Here is a 26808-nt window from a genome sequence, read left to right as displayed (position 1 = left end):
TAAAGTTCACTCCTCTGCTGATACTCCTGCAGCTGTAATCTTCTGGTGCTGCTGGTTTGTCACGGGGTAAAGTGGCAGAGCCTGACGTAAGAGGAGTGGCTTACCGGGTAACTTGCGTGGCACAGGTTCACCAGAGGTGCGGAGTCTAAGTGTTAGCCGGTTTTCACCAGGGCCCCAGATGGTGGGGATGGACTTGGCTGCTTGCTAACACCAGGTCGCGGTCCCCCGGATTCCCTGGTTGAGCCAGGAGCAGGTCCAGGACCAATAGCCGGTAGCAGATAAACAGATCAGGATAAGGCAGGAGAATAGTCAGGACAAGCCAAGGTCAGGGCGGGCAGCAGGTAATCAGAATCCAAAGACAAGCCGGGTCAGGTAAGCAGGAACAGCAGATAATAAACAGGCACAGGGTACAGGAGAGCTGATGATCACACAGCAATGACTCAGAGTGATCACTGGCTTTAAATAGGCCGTTTGGCGCCAAAAGCGGATTGCGTGCGCATGTGCGTTCGCGCGAACGAAAGATAGCTGCGAACTACCCATGGTAGCCTCAGCGCCTGCGCAGGGTATTGAGTCCCTGACATGGTTAACATGTGCAGTTTCACCTGTGGAATTGGCATGCATTTGTCAAAAGAGTGGACTATGCTTGCTCTTTCTGCCCTTCCACCCCAATCATAGAAGCCGTGTTATCACTTTCCACATTGAAAGCACTCTGAATGGAAGAGGTAGACATTTCATTTATCCACTTGTCCTCTGTTGATTGAAAACGTTTATCACTTCCCGCAATGAAAAGAGTTCTAACAAAAGAGCGGCCACCAGCACACAGGACACTCATCATTCATTTAAGTACAGTCCCTGGTGCTGATTAAAAAGAGAATCACTACTAAACTTCAGCCTTAGTTTTATCTTTTTTTACTTTATTTCCTGTCCTATAGACACAACAGGCAGCACCTCATCATAGGTAATGATAGACTGCTTGATTTTTGGACACAGAAATGGAATATACACAGAGGAAAGGAAAGCACATTCTTGTCCGATCAACGTAATGTAGCCTTTTCCCTGGACTTGGGCCAACAGCAGAATGCAACATTGAGCTTGTATAGCTGTGGTTGAAAATAAGTAAACTATTTTTTTCCAGGCAAATATTGCTCAAAATATATCCATTGCTTGGAATCTGGTAGTTTTTGGATAGTCTGAAATCTGAGCTAGCAGAGATTACTTGTTTGAAGTCTTGGGAAAGCATGCATTAAGTTGCTTTTATTTCTAAATAAAACTTTTCTACATACCCACATCTTAAAAAGGAAAGGGACTTTGCCTGTGGCTGTGAGTTGCCACTTTAGAGGTGAAATGGTGCATTCTATTTAAATGCCTTTTGAAAGCATGAATTCGATGGTTGTGCTTGCCAGTAAAACCAGTGAAATTGTCAGCTTCAGTAGCATTGTTAGATTAGTTATAACTCATTTATTTTATTGCACCTAAAATGTATAATGATTTGTAAAGTAGAACAATCGTTAGCAACCAATCATCTATCAGCTGTAGATTTGGGGTTTTCAGCATGTGGGATGCAAACCACAAGGGATTAAGAGTACTTCTGGAAGAACTAGGGATACTCTGCTTGCCAGGTACGAAGAACTAAAGTCTTTTCCATGTATTTTTAAAATACAAGGGAAAGGCAACTGCATTCTTATTATGTGTGTTCATTGTTGTAATTAGTTGTAATTACATGTATATTTAGGGAACATCCAAAATATTTGTATCTTGTTTCCCCATATAAAAGTCTAGTTCCATGTACAGATAATAGATAGTGCAGCAACATCTGTATACCAAATTAAAGAATTGCAAGAACGGGACTTTTAAGGTGCCAGGACTCCAACGCGTATACACTTATCAGCAGGGTGAATTTCAGTTAAATCAAGTCGATTTAAATAACAGTTTAAATCATGATTTAAATCACTAGTAAAAAGGCTTGATTAAAATCTTTTCGATTTAAATCACAATTTTTAAAGAGCAATTGTCTTCTCTGTCTCCTCGGCTCTTCTTTTGACCCACTATTGACTTACTGACAGTCCTATTTACTTTAATGGGATGGCTGGTGATGCGGCAGTGATTCAACAAGGTGAGGGGCGTGGCAGCAGCTGGAGAGTGGATGCCCACTAACAGGCGCTGCCATTATGGATCTGAAATGACAGGTGCTCTTTAAATCTAAGGACTTATTCTTGCTGGTAGTTAGAATCGTTAATATTTTCAAACAAAATGAAGGTTTCCTATTTAGAATAATAAGCTGTCAGGTTAGTAAAACAGCGATATCAGAACTGAGTCAATCATACGGTTTGTAGTGTACATAGCCTTAGTAGATTAAGATTATGCAAATCACAGTATCTTTCCCCCTGTGTGCCGGCTACCCGGCTCCACAGTTTCCTAGTCCTCAGATTGCAACCCGATCAGCTGGGAATTATGTCGCTGGCTCCTCCTACGCGTTGTGTCACTGGTCACGTGACTTTGTCATATACGTGATTGAACTACCAAATGTAATGTACTACACTAATCTTTGCATCCACCCTATAAATGATTGCATTTATTTTGAAAAGTCAGTATAAGAAATATGTAGCAAAATAGCACTTGTGGGTTTTGTGTGTATTAATTATAAATTGGCCATGCAACTGGGGACATGGCAGGGGTGTGGTATTTGCCCATATGCTTTGCCCTAAAATGTGCCTCTCTTTATCATCCCAGAAAGTCGGAAGGCATGAACATGTATGGCTACCCAAGCACATGGAAAATTTAAATTTCAAAGTTCACTATTAAGACTACATAGGTCTCTTGATAATAGCTTGTTTTATTGTGCACCAGGAGATGAATTATCATGTTATCTTAAAGCATTCATCTGTCAAGTAAATATCTAAGGAAGATATACAGTTTTTAATAATTTGTAAAACATAATAACAAATACATCCTTGACAGAATTGCAAATGATATACAGTTTAATATTTCCTTTTTTCATATCAGCATCTAACCATATGACACAAATTACTGACTTAAGCTACGTGGAAAACCATATGTGCTCTGAAATGATTGAAGCTAGAAAAAAAAATGCCTTTTCACTTTAGGAGCTGTGTGGGATTTTCTCAGAAATGAATTTACACGCCTGATTATGAATATATCATTTTTTATTATTATACTAAGTTCACACAGGCAACAAAGTAGTGGTAAAAATAGGTGGTTGATCTGATCTATGCATCTACTGCCCCCAACCACCTACCTAAAAAATACCATTACAGTTGCTCAGGTCTGTTCCCTTTGCTGTGGCCCCAATGCTTTGCAGTGCAGCAAGTTTAACTTGTCATGTTGCGTTTGGCAGGTGAAGCAAAGTCAGCAGAACTGCACTGCAATCACGCGCCAAAGGCTTGGCATGTCATTGCAATGAGGTATTTTTTTGTAGGAGACAACGGAATCCCGAACATGAACACCTGCAAACTACCACTGAAAAACGATTCACAGCAGATCGCTTTCAGAGGGGCAATAAAGTCTGCTGCCCACATGAAAGGGCATCATTTCTGCAGACAAGTCCAGTTTCCAGAAAAGCTTCCTAGCTCTGAAAACATCTGCTATGCACTAAAAAATTAAATACACAAAATACTTGTTCATTTTAAGGCAGAACCAGTCTCCCATATTCCATTATTACCCTCTAGAGGTGTTAGGGAGCTGATTGTTTACAGCAAAGATTAATGCAAGCAGGTGGCCAGGTCATGGTCATAAAATCTATAAGCACTGTGGAAGAATTCATTTTGAGAGATTACATAACATTAGGCATTCTATTTTTTCTATGGGAACAGAATCTTTGCAGGCAGGCAAGTTTGATAACATCAACATTGATAACATCTCTCATTAAAGTAGAGCTTCAGTCTTCCCCAAAAAAGTTAAAAGTCAGCAGCTACACATACTGTAGCTGGTGGCTTTTAATATAAGGTCACTTACCTGCCCCTGGCCCAGCGGTGCCCTCATTCAACTTAATTCTTGCTTCTGGTGCAGGTGCTGCCATCTTCATTAAGGGACACCAGCAGTAAAGCTTTACGGTTTCACAGCCGGCTCCCAACTGCGCTTTGTGATTGGTCCCGCAGTCTTCTGGGACCTGTGATGCGTCCCAGAAGGCTGCGGGGGAAAGAGGGGGGTCTAAACTTATGCTCAGATCTCTGCGGCTATCTGACCGGAAGTGGGGGAGCGGGTTTCTTTTAAAATAAAAAAGAAAGGAAGAGGAGAAACACCAGAATTTCTCCTTTTGGGTGAAGTTACGCTTTAATGACATCTCCCGGGAAAGATATTCTGTCTTGTGGGAAATCAGTTTGTTTTATATTTTCCATTTGTTGGTGGTTAATGGTGCACCTAAACCACTTGCCTTAAATTGTCTCAGTTTTACATTTTGTAAAGCGCTGTGCAGACTGTTGGCACTTCATAAATTTTGTATAATACTAATAATATTGTTCATACAGTGTAGTCATTTCATCACGGTTTCTGGAACCTTGGTTGAATTTCTAAGGTATTTTAGATGAAGGGTCCACATGACAGCCAGGAAACTAGCATTTTCCAAAGCATGACATTAGGAATGGTAGCATCCAGGTTTCCCTCTTGACTTCTTTTCACAAAAACACACCTATGGGTTCTGATAGTGTTTTATACATGACAAAGGATTTACAAAGCACTATACATTAGCTAAACAGACAGAATACCAGTCATAGTCTTCTTTCAGACAGGCTGGTTATCACTGAAAGTAGGGACTGAGGCACTAAATACGGGATGAGTCACTTCAATGATTCATTTGGTTCTTTGTGTAAATTTCACATTGAGCTACTTATCTCTGAGAGCAACAGTGGGGTCAAGTGCCTTATACAGGTTAGAAATGAGGGAATATCACAAAATATCAATATGCAATGTGTACAGTTTACCTGTCTAAAAAAAAAAAAAGAAGAAAAATTAAAAATAATATTTAATTGGCCCACACCATAATAAATAAATAAAGAAAATATGTGCAAGGACATTTCTCTCACTTTTGGGATCCTCCATTGGGCACTATGGCAAATCAGAACAATGCATGCAATGGGCATGGCCATAGACATATAGAACAATCACCATACTCATACCTAGGTTATTGCATTGCCTTGGCATCATATTACTGGGGCCTCAAAAAAAAAAAAAAATTAAATAATTTGCCAAGACTTGGCCAGAAAGACCTCTTATTTAAGCCTCTTGATATTTTATGAGACTAAGAGACGTTGAATGTAAACCTCAGACATGAAATATGAACAAACCATATCCCTCTATAAGTGTACTTGTCTCAAATAAAAGCACCATATGTCATTTCTCTCTGCTGCTGAATTCCTCTACTATCGGCATGGATCACTTCTGAGAAGTTTTCAAAAACACCAAGAGAAAAAGGTGACAGAGGAGGTACCTCCAGCTAATTGATGGCCTCAGCTCTAATCCTGTGAGTTGTGTGAAGGGGCTGTGTCTCTTTCCTCTAATCAGCTCTCGGAGCTCTTCTTACAGAGCTCTGCAGAGTGTAACTTCAGCTCTCCTCCCCCTTTTTTCTGAGCTCTCAGACAAGCTTTTTAATTCAGCACTTTGAATGGCTGTAGAGAAGAGAATGCTGCAGGTAAACAGGTACAACTTATGTAGGAGGATTTTTTACATCTCTGTGTATCACCTGAGGATAGTCCCTTCACTGGGCGTATGTAAGGGTTTACAACCACTTGTTTCACATTTTACGCTATACAATTTTATTCTATAAAATAATTTTAAAATAAACGATAATAAACAATACATCTATAAATGGCCTTTATTAAGAGGAACTTTTCAAATTCTCCCTGGGCTCTAAGGCCAATCTACAGTAATTGGGTAGTGGAATGTTAGTTGGTAAAGCTTCAGCGGTCAAGTCAGGGCACTTGTAATTGAAACCTAACCATAGAGGGGCACTGAACATGGTGGCTTAGAAAGGTGTTAGTGGGCATCTTGTGGTGTTCACTTTAAATGTACCTATACTTGTACCAAAAATATCAAAATGAGCTAATCTGTTTATAGAGGTCCATTTAAAGTGCTCAGAAAATACCTATGCTGGAGAAAAAATCCTCTGTTGGCAGCTATCACCAGAAATACTTCAATGTTGGGGGCCTAGGGAGGGAAGGCATGCCCCATTCCACAGTGCAGTGTTCCATGTTGAAGTCTACCTAAAGGGCCCTTTCACACTTATGCGACTTGTCCTGCGATTTGGGACTGCAAAGTCGCATGACAAGTCGTACTCCATTGGCCCTTTTCCACTGCATGGAACCGAATGGTTCGGCTCGCTTCTGCGCTTTTCCACTGCATGATACCGCATGGTACGGTGTTGGATCGGTACGGTACAGTACGGCGGCACTTTTCCACTACATGGAACCGAACGGTACGGCTCGCTTAAACAGTACCACCTCAGTTGTGGTTCCAAGAGGGCCGTACCAGTACTATATCCCACAATCCTTTGCATGCAGCCTTGGCTGTTTGTCACTACTAGCCACTGATTGGTCAGAGAATCGTTGTTATCCCACCCACTTTACTTTAGTGGAAAAGCAAACCGTACCAAATCGTACCGAACCATTCCAACACCGTACCATGCGGTACCATGCAGTGGAAAACCAAACAGGGCCGAGTGGAGCCGAGCCGGTAATTGCAGTGGAAAAGTGCCACATGATTCCCAATGATTACCGTTCATATCTGTACGACTTCAAGTCGTAACAACTTCAAAGTAGTCCCTGCACTACTTTGGGCCGATTTGAATGCGTTTTGAGATCCAAAGACATAAGCATTGCTTCAAATCCAGTCAAAACCGCAGTAAAATAGCAACAACAAAATCCCGGTAAAATTGTGTGACTTTTAGGTTGCACAAGTGTGAAAGGGGCCTAAACCAAAGCAGTCCTTATTTACGTAAAAGCTTCTGTGGGGTCCACAGGAATTTCCTACAACGCTCACAAGAGTGCATAAAATTACACTCTTGCTCATGACATATTCATGTATTACAAACAGAGCCCACTTATAGTCCAAGTGATACCTTTAGATAACATAGCTCAGCACATTGGAATTGCAATGATTCTTTGGATAGCGCAGTGCCAAATTAAGATCCTATCTACAGCGGAGCCTTGTCCATTTGCTGTACAAATTAAGCCGACACTTCTGAAGTCTGAAAACTTTGTTCTTTGAGGAGCTGTCAGTTCACACATCTATTTTAGGAAATCAGTGATGTCACCCTGTTTTGGATTATTATTTCTTGAGACACATTCTCAAACTTGATGCTGTTGTTTATACAGTCATTTTCTTTTGATTGTCATTGTTAGTATTCATGCCAGTACATTCTGGCTGTGTAGTTCACATTTATGTCACCCTAGAGCTGACATTCAATATTCAGTAGTGATTGCCATTCCTGTGACAAGTACTAATTTTCCAGCATAGGAATTTATATTTATATTTATTATTGCTGCTGACATTTTGCAAGAAAGCTATGTATGTATGAATATTATTTTTTATTTTTACCATTTACGGAAAATATGTGATTACCTATTTACAATTTATAGACAAGGACACAATACAAAGATATAGGAACAAGGGTTGTAGTAATTGCAGCTTCAATGCAACTATCCTAACATACAACCACCTGCCCCTTCTGCCTTTTCATTTTACTACCCAGCTTGGTGCTTTAAAGCTGAACTCCAGCCAAGAATGTGTGGCTAGGGAAGGGTTAAAAAAGCTGGACAAATTGAGTGCACCCCATGCACAAACCTGTTTGCCAAAAAAAAAACCATAGAACGCATGGCCAGTAAAAGTACAGCAATAAATTGAAGAAACAAAGATAATGGCCAGCACATAGACGTCTATCAAATGGAAATTTCAGCTCGGCATGTTTTAAGTAAATCTCATAATTTTATCTTTAAAGCTGAATTCCAGGAATTCAACTCCTTTGTAAAAAAAAAATAAAATGAAGGCACACTATGTGAGTTAAGTCCAGCGAGGTGCACGACACCTCCTGGTCTTAGCTCTATTATTTATATCTGATAGCTTTATAGAACTCCCAGAAAACAGCTGTCGCTATAGTTCCGGGGGAGCGACGCTAATCCTTCTAAGGTGTGTATCTTGAACAGAAGAGTTTCTGCAACTGCTATCCCCGCCTCGCCCCTCACCCTACCCAATCACAGAAGCCTTAGTATTATATAAACATATTCACAAAATAAAAAAAGGCTTCTCTGAATGGGCAGCAGAGGGGAGAGGCGGGGATAGCTGCTCTTTGTGTTTTTCTCCCTTTGATCCCTGAGAGTGTCTCCCTGGTAGAGTAATTAATATTTATTGAAAGTAGACTACATAGAATTAACTAAACATTTTGCAAATGCATGCTTTACAGTTATAAGACTGTGGGCCCAATTTCCACATTTTCACTTTGGGTGTACTCACTTTTGTTGCTAGCGGTTTAGACATTAATGGCTGTGTGTTGAGTTATTTTGAGGGGACAGCAAATTTACACTGTTATACAAGCTGTACACTCACTACTTTACATTGTAGCAAAGTGTAATTTATTCAGTGTTGTCACATGAAAAGATATAATAAAATATTTACAAAAATGTGAGGGGTGAACTCTTGTAAGATACTGTATTCATGAGCTTTTTCTTGAGTCAATTAGAAACCTTTTTACTACATTGTCCAAGCCCTGTTGAAGGGGGATTTTTGGCCCCTGAAATGTGTTGGCTTTCTTTTTCCTTCCTGTTGTTATGTGTGATAATAACGATGAAGGATCTTCTACTCGTTTGGTGCTCTCTCCTATTTCATTCTCATGTGGACTTCTAAAAATTGGGTGACCCCTGTCTTTTGGAGGCCCCCAGATTTCTGGAGAGCTGCTGAAGCAAAGCCATTAAACATAACTGATGAATTGGTTACTGTTTAGGAATCTGTGTCCAGTGCCTCATCTCCATCTTCCTTTTAGCAATAAATATCTGACAAACTTTCTACCTCTTCTGCACAATATCATAAGCTAAAAAGTTTTGCTGGAGTTGGACCTTAACTCCTCTTTTTTTTTTTTTTTTCTGCTGGCGTTCATAGTCATGAAGTTCACCGTTGCAATCCAGTAATTGGGAAGGTAATGTGAATGTTGTGTTAGGTTGGAGGGAGCGCATTGATGGAAGGATTAGTAAGTGCTAGAACAGCATAAATTCCAAATACTTCAACGTCTAAAATAAACAGTTGCAGCTATTTAGTCATTTGGAATTAAATTTGTGTTTCTAGCCAGGACAGCTGTTTCCACCTACGATATACAACCATTTCGCAGTGCAACATGGATTACTGGAAAGCCAGTTAGAAATGATAAATAATGTAATTAATTGAGCTTGTGAGCTTGCAGCCCCACCTATTATTTGGCAATATGTCAATTGCTAAGCAAAAAGGGAAACTGGAGCCAAAATGTAAAGGAAAGATACAATCTTAACAAATCCCAAACCTATGTGAAACTCATTCATGCATAAACATGAAGAGGTGCCCCTCCCAAAGTGTGTTTTACCCAAACCAGAAGCTCCAGTTCCAGATTAGCAGTGAGACCACAGTGGAATTTCACTGGGAGGTGAAGTGTACCATTTACACATAGTTACATAGTTAGGTTGAAAAAGACACAAGTCCATCTGGCTCAACCAATAGTTAGAATGCTGGAGGAATAGTGAATGGAATACAAGCGTGATGATCAGTACACTTGTAGCCCATTGAGAACTGCAGCCTGTCCATCGTGGTGGCAGACGGGACTTGTAGTTTATTAATTCTACATAGTTAGGTTGAAAAAGACACAAGTCCATCTGGCTCAACCAATAGTTAGAAAGCTGGAGGAATAGTGAATGGAATACAAGCGTGATGATCAGTACACTTGTAGCCCATTGAGAACTGCAGACTGTCCATCGTGGTGGCAGACGGGACTTGTAGTTTATTAATTCTACATAGTTAGGTTGAAAAAGACACAAGTCCATCTGGCTCAACCAATAGTTAGAAAGCTGGAGGAATAGTGAATGGAATACAAGCGTGATGATCAGTACACTTGTAGCCCATTGAGAACTGCAGACTGTCCATCGTGGTGGCAGAAGGGACTTGTAGTTTATTTATTCACATATTCCTGTAAATGATTGATGGAACTGTGCAGGCAGAGCACCACACAGCTGTACCGATTTTAAATATGACATCAGCTTTGGGGTAGTAGAACTCCAGCCCACTGTCACAAGGAAGGGGGGGGGGGGCTCAGGGGGAAGGGGGGTGCTGGACATGCTACACCCTAAATACATGTATAACCTGTAACATTTTCTAAAGGTGAACTTAGGCTTTAAATACACAGCTGAAACGCATACGCTTGCTATAGGATTTGTACACTGCTCAAAAAAAATAAAGGAGTATAGCATCAATTCAATGAAATCCTGGGATGTTGATCTGGTCAGTTAAGTAGCCTGGGATTGGTAATCAGTTTCAGCTGCTTTAGTGTTAATGAAACTTGATGGGCAACAGTTAAACAACCTCCTCCTTTCTGACTGTTTTTCACTAGTTTTGCATTTGGCTAGGGTCAGTGTCACTACTGGTAGCATTAGGTGATACCTGGACCCTATTGAGGTTGCACAGGCAGTCCAACTCCTCCAGGGTGGCACATCAATAAATGCCATTGCCAGAAAATTTTCTTTGTCTCCCAGCACAGTCTCAAGAGCATGGAAGAGATTCCAGGAGACAAGCAGTTACTCTAGGAGAGCTGGACAGGGCTGTAGAAGGTCCTTAACCCATCAGTAGGATCAGTATCTGCTCCTTTGTGCAAGAAGGAACAGGATGAGCACTGCCAGAGCCCTAAAAAAGGACCTCCGGCAGGCCACTGGTGTGAATGTCTCTGACAAAACAATCAGAAACAGACTTTATGAGGGTGACCTGAGGGCCCAACATCCTCTAGTGGGCCCTGTGCTTGTTTAAGACCCGCTTCCTGATTGGCGGAAAAGGTGAACACATGCCATTGGTCGAGGAGGATGCGGGAGGACTCGAGGAGAAGCTGCCACTGCAGGTAAGAGCACTGACTTTCTGCATTGAAAGGGGGCACGCTGTGGTCAGTCTTCATTGAAAGGGGGCACACTGTGGTCAGTCTGCATTGAAAAGGGGGACGCTGTGGTAAGTCTGCATTAAAAGGGGGCATGCTGTGGTCAGTCTGCATTAAAAGGGGGCATGCTGTGGTCAGTCTGCATTAAAAGGGGGCACGCTGTGGTCAACTGCATTGAAAGGGGGCACACTGTGGTCAGTCTGCATTGAAAGGGGGCACACTGTGGTCAGTCTGCATTAAACGGCGGCACACTGTGGTCACTCTTCATTGAAAGGGGGCATGCAGTGGTCAGTCTGCATTAAAAGGGGGCACACTGTGGTCAGTCTGCATTGAAAGGGGGCACGCTGTGGTCAGTCTGCATTGAAAGGGGGCACGCTGTGGTCAGTCTGCATTGAAAGGGGGCATGCTGTGGTCAGTCTGCATTGAAAGGGGGCACACTATACTTTGATTACTGAAGGCCCCTTTCACACTTTCGTGACCTCAAAGTCACGCAATTTTTTGCAGCGTTTTTTGCCGCAAAGCAATGCCTATTACATTTATGCATACATTTTGTACGGCCCCCGAATGATGTTACAAAAATCCAAATGGCCCTTGGCAGAAAAAAGGTTCCCCACCCCTGATCTAGGGGGGTCATGGAGATGGGCACACAGAGAAATGCCAATTTTTTCAGTGGAGTTTAAAATGGTTGTAAACCCTTACAGATACCCACTGAAGTGATTAGCCTCAGATGATGCACAGAGATGAAAGAAATCCCCTTACATAACTTGTACCTGTTTATCTGCAGAGATCCATTTTAAACAGTAGTTCAAAGTGCATACTTTTATACAGCTTATATGAGCTTTCAGAAAGCAGGTGTCACGTACCTGATCCGAGGCCAAGATGCAGAGAGGGCTCCCCTTGCGGCTGAGTGCGGCACACCCCTGGGGTTGAGACAGAGGGTGTAGCGCCCACAGAAGCACTGGTTGCCGGCAGGGTCCTGATGGAAGACAGGCGGTCTCTAGCAGAGTGCTGGGCAGGAATACACCGGACAGTCCAAGGAGGAATCAGGAACAACCAGGCAGTAGGTGTAAGACCAGCCGGGGGTCAAACACAGGAAGCTGCAACAGGTGCAAGCCAAAGGTATAGTAGAAAAGCCAGAAGCAGACAAGTCCGTGGGGAAGCCAAGATCAGGTACTGGAGGACAGGTAGACAGGAAGCAAGTCCGTGAGCCAAGCCGAGATCAGATAATGGGAGAGCCAAACTGGAGCAGGGATGGTCAGACGAAGCCGAAGGTCAAAGCCAGTAGAGAGAGCAGACAGGTCAGGAACAAGCCGGGTCAAACTGGAATCCAGGAAGTAGCAATGCACAGGAAACAGGAAGAGCTGAAGACAATCCAGCAATCTGATGGGCTGAGCAGAGCCCTTTTATAGGCCAGTGAATTAGTCTATGGCCTGAGTCCATTGCGGCCATGGGAAGTACTGGCAAAGTTGCCAGTTTGCAGCACAGCCATTTCACTGGCAATGAGTCTATGGCCTGAGTCCATTGCGGCCATTGGAAGTACTGGCAGAGTCGCCAGTTGCAGCATGGCTGTTTCTCTGACAGCAGGGGACGGAGGGCTGAATTCACACTCTGCAGAGCTTGGTGAAGAGAGCTGATTAGAGGAAAGGAACACACTCCCCTTAACACAGCACACAGACACAAAGAGTTGAGGCTGTCAATCACAGGCTGTGTGCTGGAGATCCTCCCTGTCACCTTTTTTTCTCTTGGTGTCAGAAGTGACTCATGCAGATAGCACAGGAATGAGGCAGCAGAAAGAAATTACACTTAGTGCTCTTATTTGACACAAGTACACACTAGAGATGAGTATGCTTTGTTAATATTTCATGTCTAAGGTCTACAACCACTTTAACCGGTTGCTGACCGCTTACCGTATATATACTGTGGCAGTGTTGCTCTCCCAGGCAAACCGACAACGCTATGTCTGTCGTGCACCTGCAGCTAGGGGCGAGTGCACGACAGCGGCGGCGCGCTCCTGCCCCCGCTCGTCAGCGGGGAAGCCGATGCAGCGGGCAGGCGGCTCCGATTGCCACCTGATTCCCACGATCATTCCCCTCTGAGAGAGAAGAATGGTCAGCTGTTGTAAACACAGCTGACTGCTCTTCTCCCTGCAATGATCACAAAGCCCCTGTGATCCTTCTATATAGGATCACAGGTCTCTATAGCCATTCCACAAGCCACGCCCCCCACAGTTAGAAACACACCCCTAGGTACATATTTAACCCCTTGATCACCCACACTGTTAAACCCTTCCCTGTCAGTGTCATTATTACAGTAACAGTGAAGATTTTTAGCACTGATTACTGTCACTGGTCCCCCCAAAAGTGTCAAAAATGTCATTCAGGGGTCCGATCTGTCCGCCGCAATGTTGTAGTCCCGCAAAAAATCGCAGATCGCCGCCATTACTAGTAAAAAAAAAACAATAACACATAAATCCTTCCCGTAGTTAGTAGATGCAATTACTTTTGCGCAAACCAATCAAAAGACGCTTATTGCGATTTTTTTTTTTTTTTTTACCAAAAATATGTAGCAGAAAAGAAATTGGCCTAAAATGTTAATAAAAATTATGATTTTTAATTTTTTTTGGGAATGTCATATAGCAGAATGTGAAAAATATAGTTTTTTTTTCCACAATTTTTTTGTTTATAGCGCAAAAAATAAAAATCGCAGAGGTGATCAAATACCACCAAAAGAAAGCTCTATTTGTGGGAAAAAAAGGACGTCAATTATATTTAGGTACAGCATGGCACAACTGCGCAATTGTCCATTAAAGTAACGCAGTGCCGAATTGCAAAATATGGCCTGGTCATTAAGGGGGAAAATCTTCCGGTCCAGAAGTGGTTAAAGGACCATTTCTTGGCAACGGAGTGACCTTCATCAGTGCAGAAAGCAAGGAATGTAGGTATATGCACTTTTCTGTACTGGTAGACCTTTCCTTGAAATATTAATATAGTGATGGGGTCACTTTAAGTAGTGTTTTTAAATTCATTTGGGGTTCAGTTTTAATTCGCTCTATATTTCTAGGACGGTGGTTGTTGATTTATTCCAGTTTTGTGCTGGATGGAAATTACTGGTAAATTACTATGTTGACTTCTATATTCATTTTGCATAGTACTCTGCATTTTTGCATTTTCCTATGTGTGTGTGGAAGACTCTGTATTTTCCCTTTCTGTAGTGAATGTTATTTGACAGATTGTGTTGATGTTCATGGCATGCAGAAGATAGGGGTTTCTGTTGCCAACATTTTCTTCTGCAGTTTGCTAGTGGATCATCAGCTGAATCAACATTGGCACTGTGAGGGAAAATACAGTAAAATTCACACAGCCATGCCAAAACCACTGCGAAATAAATATTTGTTAACTACCATTTCTCATGTACCCTTTGACTTTTCTTTTGTCTTCTGAATGGGGAGAGCCATAAAATATCTATTATACGTAGTGGGCTAGGCTATTGCAAAGTTGTCCCAGGCCAGTGGCAAACAGCTTGCAGCTTTGGAATAAAAATGTGGGGGTAGCTGTGACCTAAAGTGATTCTAAAGGTTACAATTAAAAAAAATAAAATAAAATAACAAACATGTTATATTAACCTGCTCTGTGCAATGGTTTTGGGTCCCCTGCTGGCGTTCCTGGCTCCTCCCCCTTGCCGAGTGTCCCCAATAATAAGCCTCTTGCTATGTGCGCAAGCTCGCTCTTGAGCAGTGTTGCCAACCTACCAGATTAAAATTTACTGACACAACACCCCACATTTACTGACACCGCTATGTTTTTACTGACATTTCCAAAAGTTCCAAAATTACAGTTATAATTGCAAATTTCAGTATTTAGGCTCAAACAAGTACAATATGCAACTAGCAATGTGATTTAAGGTAGATATTAAGGCAAAAAACATATTTCTTATCTTTTTTTCGATATAAGTAAGTAGCTAGGGAGGGGACAGGACTCGGAATGCCAAGAAAGTAGAATGGGCAGGCACAAACTGACTCTCCCAGTGACACTGACAGCATTGTGCAGCAGCACAGATGATGATGACACCTCACCGACACAACACGTCCCCTCCTGAGTCACAGTTACATTCTCTCTCCATGCAAGGTGGTCCCTTCTGTCCACTCAAGTCCAAACATCACGGACAGTCCCGGCTTGCGACTTGTCCAAGCTCCTGGCTTGCCTTGGCTCCGTTCGGCTCCCATACACCATGACATCACATGACACATTAATGCATCACCTCTGCCAAAACCTAGTGAAGGAGTAGGACCTAGGTTTCCTGCTGGGACTTCGGTCTCAGTTTTTTATTCTTTTAAGATTTTGACTTAGGCCAAGGAACATGTTCCAGCTCTTTCAGCAGTTCACATTCCAGGAGTGGAGAACTGGCAGGTGGATTACCTGAGTCGTCCAGTTCTGGACCAAGAGGATTGGTCCCTGCATCCAGAGATATTTCAACTCCTGTGTGTCTAGTGGGGCTCCCCAGAGGTCGACCTGTTTGCGCCTCATCTGAACAAGAAGGTACGAAGATTCGTGGCCAGGGCTCAAAACCCTCTGGCCGACGCCACAGACACATTGGTGGCTTCTTGGAGCCAGTATCAGCTGCTTTATGCCTTTCCTCCGATACAGCTGTTGTCGAGGTTCCTCTGCAGATTGATGGTGGAAAAGGCGCCAGACTGGCCTCGCCGGTCTTGGTACGCAGACCTGGTAAAGATGATTATCGAGCCTCCCTGGTGGCTGCCTCTGAGGGAGGACCTACTGTCTCAGGGGCCGATCTTCCTTCCTGCTTTATGGTCGCTGACTTTAATGGCATGGCTGTTGAGGGCCAGGTGCTGAGAGACAGGGCTCTCTCTGAGTCTGTGACCCCCTACCCTGCTGAGGGCTAGGGAAGCGACTTCCAGAAAAATGTATCATCGTACTTGGAAGATGTATATTTCCTGGTGTGAATCGCAAAACTTTCACACTCGCTTGTTTTCGGTTGCGAGGGTCTTGGTTTTCTCGCAGAAAGGAGTTGAGCAACGGTATGCCTTGGGCACGATCAAGGGCCAAGTGTCGGCCTTGGCTATTTACTTCCAACGCCCGGTGCCAACTAATTCCTTGATCCGCACCTTTACTCAAGGGGTGCGTTCTCTGGCTCCTCCGAGAAGATCCCCTTTGCCTCCGTGGGATCTGAATTTGGTTTTGTCTGTTCTTCAAAAGCCTCCATTTGAGAATATTAGGGACATATCTCTGCCTTTGTTATCCCAGAAGCTTGCCTTTTTGGTGGCTATTACTTCTGCCCGCAGAGTGTTTGAATTGGCGGCGCTTTCCTGTTGTTTGCCTTATTTGGTGGTTCATAGAGATAAAGTGGTTCTCCGACCTAATCAGTCCTTTCTTCCTAAGGTGTCTGATTTCCATTTAAATGAAGACATTGTTTTGCCTTCACTCTGTCCTAAGCCTAAACATCCTAAGGAAATTGCCTTGCATTCTCTGTATGTGGTTCGGGCGATCAGGGTTTACCTGTCAGCCACGGAGCCTTTTTGGACATCAGATTCTCTTTTTGTCCTTACTGAGGGATTTCGTAAGGGTTTGGCTGCTTCTGCTGCGACCATATCCAGATGGATTATGCAGACGGTTGTTCAGGCTTATTCATTGAAGGGTCAGGTACCTTCTTTCCCTGTGGGAGAGCATTCTACCAGAGCGCTGAGTGCCTCTTGGGCCTTTCGTCATCAGGCATCTGTTGCTCAAGTGTGTAAGGCGGCGACGTGGTCGTCCGTGCATACTTTTACAAAATTCTACAAGATTGATTTATCTTCGGATGCCTCTTTTGGCTGCAAGGTTTTGCAGACTGCTGTGTAAAGAGACTTGATTTTTTTTCTCTTTAGGGGGTCAAACTTTGTTCGTGGGTAAGCTCCTGTTGTTACTGGTTGACCTTTTTTCTTACCTAGTTGGCTACGTTTTTAGCCTTGGAAATACGTTAACTGTTTTTTGATTACGTTCTTCCCACCCCTCATGCCTATACTGCTTTGGGACGTCCCAGGGGAAAGAAGTATTGCTGCTGTGTCTGTCAATGGACTTCAGAGAAAAGGATTTTACGATAAGTTCTTACAAAATCCAGTTTTTTTACTCGCTGCCAGAAAAAATACTGACGGTTGGCAGTTTAGACCCCAGACCCCTCCACTGCACTTCTTCAAGCCAACGTACAGGTAAGTGGTTCGTGACAGGGTCCCTTTATTGTGTGTTTATGAATGAAGGCTACAACTACAGTGTTCATTCATAAATGAATGAAGAGCAGGACTGGGCTGTTACACTACAGCTGGCCAGAGATGCCTTGTTTTTTTTCAATCAACCAGAGGAGGTTCCCCCATACCTGCAACCGCAGCAGATGCAGACATCTTTGCTGCATTCTGACAGTGGGGACTCCTCTGCTGATTGGCTGCAACCACTGATTGACAAAAGTTTTCCAACAGTCTCATTCTATAGAAGTCGATTGTTAGATTGAGCTGGAAATGTCATGGGTGAATTGAAATTCTGCATGTCCCTGTTGAACCCAAAAATTTTGATTCATCCTCCCCCGTGCAACATAACACCTACAGCCAGTGTGTCTCCATTGAAGGGCTGCCACACACCAAAACGTGGTTTGGGAAAGAGGTGTTCTGTGCATAGGGTCTGTGATCGGCTGTGAGTTATCAGTATATACCTAACAACATCCCAAACGCAGATCGCAAATGCATTGCCTTTGCCTGCTCCAAATTCCAATTGCTGGCACTCAAAATCGCTTCTCCACCAATGGTAAGTTGACATATGGTTTACATCTAATTTGACATAGCCCTTCCAATGTGGACAATAGTAATATAAAATATGTATAATAAGCAACAATGGCACATTTTTTACACACACTACATAGTGTAAGGCATGCAAGTTGTTTTAGAGAACAACACAGCAGATTTAGTCAGAGGACTAGGGACTAAACATTATATTGGATTGTTGGGTCCCGTTGAAAGTTTCCATATTTCTGAAACATTTATTATTGTGTTTGGGAAAGTGGAAAATGGTTTCAGGAAAGCCATATTTCAAACAGCAAAGTAGGTGTGATTTCCCACATTCCAAAAATTATATGGTGACTGCTTTCCGCTTGTTTTTCCACATCACAAATTTATTAGAGATTGTTACTAATATACAGATATACGGTGATCAAGTATTGGTGTACACCCTGTAGTAAAAATAACTGTAAGGTTCCTTCCAGGTAAAAGAACATCAGAAATGCCTGATGAAAAGCCAGTAACATTACAGTGCCCAACAAAAGGAGCAGACCACATTCCTGGCCTGTTCTCTGGAAACTGTCCCTACTCATTAAATCATTAATGCATGGCAGATGACACAAGTGACATTGTTATTGGAAGAAATTCATTGAACATAAATCCAACAGCCATTTTAAATGTTTAAAGGAGATGTACAGCCAAAGCTTGTTTGGCTGTACATTTCCTATAGATCACAGGAGTGCAATTCAATTTGCACTCCTGTGACCTGTTTTCAGCAGAGAGCGGGCTGAAATCCGCTCTTCACTGACGTCACAGAAGTCGGACCAGGCACTACGGGCCGCTGAGAGTCTGAGCCGGCCGATCCCCACCCCTCCATAGCCCAGCGCTCCAGTGAGCGAGGAGGGGCAGAGAAGAGAGCTGCTGACTAACAGTCACAAGCTCTTTGATTGTGGAGCTGTCAGAACAAAGTGATCGGCAGTTTTTGATCTATCAGTTCTCAGTGCGAAGGTGCCAGGGGACAGATGCAGCATCAGACTGATGCTGCATCCACATAGGTAAGTATAAATGGGGGGAAAAAGCCAAACCCATACTTTTTTAAAAGTAAATGTCCTGTGTGTCAGGGGCCAACTAATACATAGTTGCCAACATTTTAAAAAAGTTTTTAGGGACACCTTTTTTTTGTGTGCCTAAAAGGCATGTACTTAGGGGCGGGGCATTCATTTAATATTAGTTTGGTTTGACAAAAAAGTTAATCATGTGCTTCCATCAGGGATCTGTTAGCAATTAAGTACCGGTTCACATTTCCGCGTGTGTGGCGATCGCATGTAATATTGGAGCGCACTGCTCCTTCATTACATGCGATCGGATGTGCAGTGCGAATTCAGCCATACACTTTGTATGGCTAAATTTGCACTGCACCCGTACAAAAGTCGCACATGAGGCATTTTTTCAGCCGCATCAGGATCGGATCGCACAGTGGTTCACACTTGTGCGATCCGATCCTGTGTGAACTGTCAGATCGCATTGCGATATGCGATCAAACTGGGGGTGTCGTTAACATTTCATTGACACCCCCAGCGTATCGCATATGGCAGTGTGAACTGCCAGATGTGCGTTTGCGATGCGGGAACAGGCTGCAAATTCGCAGCCTTCCCGCATCGCACAAGTGTGACCCGGCATTAAAGGTTAAAGTGACACTACATTTTCTGTTTTTGTTTTATTAAAATAACAAACATTTAAAGTTAGGAAGGAATTATTAACCTCTCCACAATTTATATATAAAAGCATTAATCTATTTCATACTTGGAATTGTCAGATACAATTACAGTATTAAAATAATAGCATATAAAAAAATAGAAAAACAATTATTACTTTTACCCTTCTCTCTGTTTTGTGCATTATATACAGTCTCTCTCTCTATCTCTATCTCTATCTATATATATATATAGTTAGTGAGGTTGAAAAAAGACACCAGTCCATCCAGTTCAACCTATGATGATGTGTGTGTGTGTAAATATACTGTAAGTGTTTATGTTAATGGTACATTGTATACCGCTGTATGTTGTGTTATACTTGCTCTGTGAAATGGTTTTGCACAGGGCAGTCCAGATCCTCCTCTTCTCTGGTCCCTGGCTGAAGCTCCTGGCCCCTCCCTCCTGTTGAGTGCCTCCACAGCAGCAATTTGCTATGGGGGCACACGAGCCGAGCTGCATCTCTGTGTATCCATTCAAAAACAGAGCTGCCATTTGGCCTCGCCCCCTCTCTCTCCTGATTGGCTAACTGAGTGTGATTTACAGCAACGGGAGCCAGTGGAGCCACTGCTTTTTTTATCCTAATGCATAGAATGCATTAGGATAAAAAAAAAACCCTTCTGACTTTACAGCCTCTTTAATTATGTACAGACAGCAAGGATCTGCTAGCAATAAAAGGGTTTATTATGTTTCTAGCCATCAAGGATCTTACTAGCCGATTGTATAGTTGCCAAGAATGTACAGCTAGCAAGTATCTGCTAGCAATAAAATAATTAATCGTGTCTCTAGCCACCAAGGATCTTACTAGCCTAAAATCCCTGGTGGCTAGAGACATGATTAAGGCAGGCCATACACGGTTCGAATCTTGGCCGGTTCAGCAGGAACTGGCCGAGATTCCAACTATTAATGGGCAGGCTGAATCCACTCCAATCGATCAACTTGGGTACTACTAGCCTGCAAGAGTCACTTGCGATTATCGCAAATGGCTGCTATAGCCACTAGGGATAATCACTGTCTTCTCCCGGCGGGGGCGGCTTCCTCTGCCCCCTGGCTGGGAGCAGACAGTTGCTTGGCAGGAGGGTTTCCCCTGTCTACACTGTCTGTGTTGATGGAGGAATCGTGCAAATTTGCATTGTCTATAGCTGGCCTAACTCTTTTATTGCTAGCAGATCCTTGCTGGCAGTACATTCTGGCAACTATGCAATAGGCTTGTAGGAACCCAGTGGTGGCTAGAAACATGATTATTAATCATGTCTCTAGCCGCCACCACAGGGATCTTTAAAGCCTGTTTCATAGTTGCCAAGAATGCGCAGCCAGCAAAGATCTGCTAGCAATAAAAGGGTTAATCATCTGCAGCTAAGGATCGCTACACTGTCTCATAGACTTACTGCTCCATTCCATTCTCTCTGCAGCCTGAGTCCCCATAGCCACCCAAATGATCACTGCTTGGGAGGAGGAGGTAGGGGAGGGATCTGTGCCCAGCATGGTCCTTTGTTGATGATCGCAACCGGCAGCACTGCAGTGAATGAGGGCATCTGAGCTTTGAATGTCCTGTCAGTGACCGGCCTTGATTTCCGGGACACTTGGGACAAGGTCGGGTCAGGACAGGTTTTCAAAATCCTTGAGTGTCCCGGGCAGATAGGGACAGTTGGCAACTATACTATTACCTTTTAGAAAACGGAAAGATTTTTCTGCCGTAGTTTAACTTCCCTGACCCCTAAACAAAATTGATGGAATAAAACATGCACTGATTTCCTTAAATCTCTACCATTTCTTGATTGTCACACTATGATCATTCTCCCTAGTCTACATGTGCTTGTAGAGGACAGTGACACCAAGTCTAGTTATGAAACTGTTTAAGAATACTTATGTAGCACTGCCCCCTTGAGGGTTGCTGGTTAATGGGTGTTCTTCAGCACTACCATGACCCTGTAAACCATCCAGCCCACCTGACACCCTAGGTTCAGACATAGTGTATACAACTATAAGGAACACACTAACACAATATAAGTGAGTTCCAACTTTTACGCAATGAATAAGCGAGTGAAATTATGTCAGTCAGCTAAACCCTACATAAACTGTCCGAGTTCAGCAAGAACCAAATCAGATAAAAAGAATGTTACAATATCAAGGAACAGTATTAAACATAATCTTCTATTTTCTGAAAGTATATAGATAGTCTCTACTCTAGTAAAGCAATACTCAGGTTAAAGAGAAACTCTAAGCTAATCTATACCGTCAGTATCTTAATTAAAGATATGGCAATAGAAACTAAAACATGTCCCCTTTAAGAGCAATTGTGCAACAAAGTTCCTCCCTTGCTATTTTCTTCACCGGCAGTTGGAGCTCATATAAGACAATTTCCACTGTGGCTTAATATAACGAAATGGGGCAAGATGATAAATTGTAATCCTAAGGGATCTGATATCTGCTTTAAGGTTTGTGTTCGGTGTAAAGATGACGTGTATACTTGTAGTCTGGACCAAGAACAGGCACCCTCTCACAAACTTCTGATGTCCTTTTGTAAAGACCCTGTGGAACAGGCGATGTGGTCTTCCATGCTTCGGCATCTGAAAAACCTGCAGCGCTCTGCTGCCTCAGGATAATTAGCCGACCTCCACTTTCTCCCTCAGAGATCCTGCAAAGACATCCGCAGTGCAGCGACAGACATCCGCTCTGCTGAGGCTGAGTACTGTAGGCGTGTCAGGCCTCGTGCAGTAGGCTGCACTCTGCTGTCTCACCCACCACTCAGCAGGCTTATGTGCACTCGATGGGTCCCAGGCGTAAGAGAGTTCAAGTCTGTCTCGCAGATAGTTTTTTTTTTTTTAACCCCTCCCAAAATGCTTCACCCCCTCTTGGCCTCATGGAAAGGTCGTTTCCTGAGCAATCCAGGCACATAATCAGCACTCTGCAAAAGACTACAGTTCCCACAATGCCAATCTTCCATTTCTTGCAATTTGACGATCCCATCTGAGTCCAGCATTAAAGGGGCACAGGAATGATTTCAACAAACAAAAGATAAGTCTGTATACTTAGTCCGGACCCGGCTACACTTACATCATACTGTAAGAGACACTCAGGGGTTGATTTACTAAAAACAGAGTGCAAAATCTGGTGCAGCTCTGCATAGAAACCAAACAGCTTCCAGGTTTTTTTTTGTCAAAGCCTAATTGAACAAGCTGAAGTTAGAAGCTGATTGGCTACCATGCACAGCTGCACCAGATTTTGCACTCTCCAGTTTTAGTAAATCAACCCCTCAGTGTCAGTGCTACTAGCGACTAGAATGTAAATGTACAGTATTCAATCATGGCATCAAATTGATGTAAGTGGACTTTTACTTTTTTGCACAGCATTTTTCTTCCTGCTCCCCACCCGTGACCTCCCCCCAAGACTTTTCCAGACTAATAATACAACTATCCCTGAAAACTCACTTCTTCTGGCAAATGTATCCCTCCTCTAGCTAACAGCTGAATTTTCCTTTTTTTAACAACTCATCCCCACAGCTATTACTTTTTCTATCACTTGTCCTTCCCTTTCGATTGTAAAGCCCCGTACACACGTACTGATCATCGGCTGAACGATCGGCCGTCTTTTGTCCAGGGCTGTCGTGTCTGTTGAAAACTGCAAAAGACTGCACACTAATTTTGTCGGCCAACAACAGCCGACTGCAGAAGTGATGGTTAACTTTCCTTGTCTTTTTTCTTTTCTGAGCATGCCCAGTCTTGCTAATCTGCTGTCTGTTGGCCGAAATCTGTACTGACTGGTGAACAATCGGCCGTTCTGGTGACGGCCAACAAATATTTTAAAGTCTGCACGACAGATTCTGTTCGGCCGAAAATGCGCTGTCGGCTGTCGGAAGCATCATACTAACAAGCCTACAATCGGCCGATCAGTCAGCGGCCAAATATTTATGGCCGACAATCGGTACATGTGTACGGGGCTTTAGTCTATGCAAGCAGGGCCCTCCTAACTCTCTTGTCTTGGATTGTATCGTAACTGTACTGTCTCCCCTTATTTTCTTGTAAAGCACTGAGCAAACTGTTGTTGCACTATAGATCCTGTATAATATTATTGATTCCACCTAGATCATGAATTCGTTTTTTTATGTACTGTATATTCAGTATTTATTTTTCACAAGTTATAAATACCTATTGTGTTTTAGAAGTGCCTGTGCAAATGTTTGCCTGAATGTTTGCACAGGAACAGGATTCCTAAGCTTTATAGTGGAACATTTCTTCCTACACTTAAGAGGGCAATTTATTGCATTGGATGGGGGAAGGAGGGCAATATCAGTTTACCAAGTTTTTATCTTACACATTTCTTTTTTGCATGTTTACCCATATGACTAGATATTCTTATTCACGCATACATATATTTTCATCGTCGCAGAGTACTTCTGAGAACTTTTCCTGGCGTTGTAGACGTTTCCTAAGATGTGTGGCGTATTCCCCGTTGTCTACTGAGCTTGTATTGTCTGTGGCGCCATTTATACCTCTGCATTCTACTACATTGCAGTGTGTCACAATAAAATCTTTACTTGCTGCATACAGTATGTGGTTTCTAACAGAATGCATCTTCCATAAGGATGAATAGCAATGAATGTGAAATGTATCTTAAACGCGTTGCACTGGAAATGTGGGGTTTTGAAAGCAATAAGGATACAGCAATATGTATATTTATGCAGCTTTTCTTGCTCTTTTACAGTTGAAAACAAATGCTCCTCTTCAAATGCAGCTACATGCACAAAATGCCTTGCACTTGGACCAGAATGTGGATGGTGTACTCAAGAGGTATGGACTTTGTGTAATACTTCTTTAATTAAATGCATAGAAAGCTTTAGTTTAAAGTAAATGTATACCAAAACTTTTTTTTATTTTTTTTTATTTCAGATAGTAAGTAGAAAAGGGTTAAAATTATTTTTCAGTTTATTTTTTGCTGTCTGTCTCCTGTTGCAGAAATTGCCCTTTACTTCCTTTCCTGGTGATGCAACAGGAACAATTGGGAATATCTACAAAGGGAGGGGAATTCCTTTTTTTAAAGCTCAATTATACATGCTTTGCCCTCTTAAAAGCAGCCCATGGTGGATCAGCACCTGTTTTAATGGATACCTGTTTTAAACCACAAAGCCCGCTCTATTGTGTTGCAAGCATGCATGTTCCACATGGTTGCGGAGCAACCCCTTTAACTTAAATGGGTCGTGTTTGATGGGTAGAACTGCCTGCTGAAGCAGCAAAGATCAACTTTGCCATTATGTGATGTAAAATCCACAGCATCTGTGACTTTGCAGCTTAAGCCTAGTACACACGCAACAAATTTCCGCCGACCGGTAGTCCAGAGTGGTGTTTTGTTGGTTGGAATGTGCCTAGACTGCACAGGAATTTTGCCGCACGACAAAATTCTACTTCAGAAGTGATGTCATGTGTTGGATTGCTTTCTTTGTGTTCTTTCTTCTCTGAGCATGCCCAGTCTTGCTCATAAGATTTTTCCCTGTCGAAATCTGTACTGACTGCACAAAAATCGGACGTGTTTTAACAGAGGACAAAAATTTTATAGCCTGCACACCAGATTTTTTTCGGCCGAAAAGTCGGAGTCGGTTGTCGGAATCATCATACTAACAAGCCGAAAATCGGCAGATCGGTCGTCGGACGAAAATTCCCAGCCAAATTTCGACGCGTGTGTACGAGGCTTAAGAGGGAGCAGCTGGGGCGGTAAAAATGTGCTCAAACATACAGATTCATCCCCCTAAATATGTAAACTAAGTCTTGGAGAACTGTCACCAGAACAAGTTCCCCCAATGGAAGGGTTACCCTCAACTCCTCTTGCTTTGGGATGACAGCTGTATTATTTTGGAGTGTTCTGTTTCATTGGCGATTGTCATCAGGGCAAAAAAAGAGGGTCAGTCTACCCAGTGGGGGCACAGACAGCAATATAAACTTGGCAGGGGTTCTAATCCAGTGTTTCTCAACCTTTTTTCAGTTGAGGCACACTTTGAAAGCATATTTAGTTCCGAGACACCCCAGTCTAAGAATAGGTTCACACTAATGCAGGTAGTTGCGGGTGTGGGAATCGCAGCTGTTCCCACATCTGCAATCACCCACAGCTAAAATGTGTTGCTCTTTACAGATGCATAAGGTTGCCATTCATTCCTAATAGCATCCTCACCCATCTAAAAACACAACATGTTTGCAGATGTGGGAACCGCCGTGAAATTGCATGGTGCAAAAACAGCATGCGATTTCCCAGCAACTGTGTTTTAAAAATGGTGCCGGAACTGTTTTCCTGCATGAAACACTGGCACAGCAGCCTATTCAAATAAATTAGCTGTCATCCCCAAGCAAATGCAGCTCGTAGAGCCACAATAGTGTGAACCTAGCCTAAGAGCTCACTCACACGTTAGCTCTGGGGTGGTAAAACAATGTAACAGCCACATTTTTACCACCAACTGCTTTCTCTTTACCTACAGAGGCGCAAGCCAGTGTTGTACACATGCAGTAGCCACAATGCTTTGTGGCTATGGCATAAATTATACCCCCTGTTGCGTTTAGCGGGCATTACTGATGAATGGGGCCTTGCTGCAACCACGTGCACTGCATGCAGTTGCAGCACAATGGTGGTGCATACAGTGGAAGAAAAAACAAGCAGTGAAAAGGCGACATTGCCTCCTTACTGTCTGTAAATGCCTCTGAAAAGCAACCTGAGAATGGATTGCTTTTCAGCGGAGCAGCATTCTCTACTGCTAGTGTAAATGAGCCCTAAAAAAAAAGCAGTCCTGCTAGCTTAGAAAAGCAGTTCTGATCATACAAAGTGTAGGGGTCAGGATCAAAAGTAACGTACATACATCCACAAATACGCACACCCACTGTACATACCCTCACACACACACATGCTGTACACACACACACACACATATTTCATACATTGTACATACATACATACATACAGTGGGTACGGAAAGTATTCAGACCCGCTTAAATTTTTCACTCTTTGTTATATTGCAGCCATTTGCTAAAATCATTTAAGTTCATTCTTCTTCCTCATGAATGTACACATAGCACCCCATACTGACAGAAAAACACAGAATTGTTGACATTGTTGCAGATTTATTAAAAAAGAAAAACTGTAATATCACATGGTCCTAAGTATTCAGACCCTTTGCTCAGTATTTAGTAGAAGCCCCCTTTTGATCTAATACAGCCAGG

General features: G+C 42.9%; 1 protein-coding gene across 1 annotated transcript in view; it reads left to right on the top strand.

Annotated features, from left to right (window-relative positions):
• ITGB8 (integrin subunit beta 8) overlaps window positions 1-26808 on the top strand; it is a 198611-nt gene that overhangs the window by 72994 nt on the left and 98809 nt on the right. The window contains exon 2 of the mRNA XM_082258511.1: window positions 24314-24399. Coding sequence (XP_082114637.1) covers window positions 24314-24399 — 86 coding nt within the window. The remainder of the gene's footprint in view (window positions 1-24313; window positions 24400-26808) is intronic.

This window comes from Pelophylax lessonae (genome assembly GCF_965119305.1).
Source record: "Pelophylax lessonae genome assembly, chromosome: 5".
Taxonomy (NCBI): domain Eukaryota; kingdom Metazoa; phylum Chordata; class Amphibia; order Anura; family Ranidae; genus Pelophylax; species Pelophylax lessonae.
The sequence above is the reverse complement of the archived record's forward strand: the minus strand, read 5'-3'. Positions and strand labels throughout refer to the sequence as shown.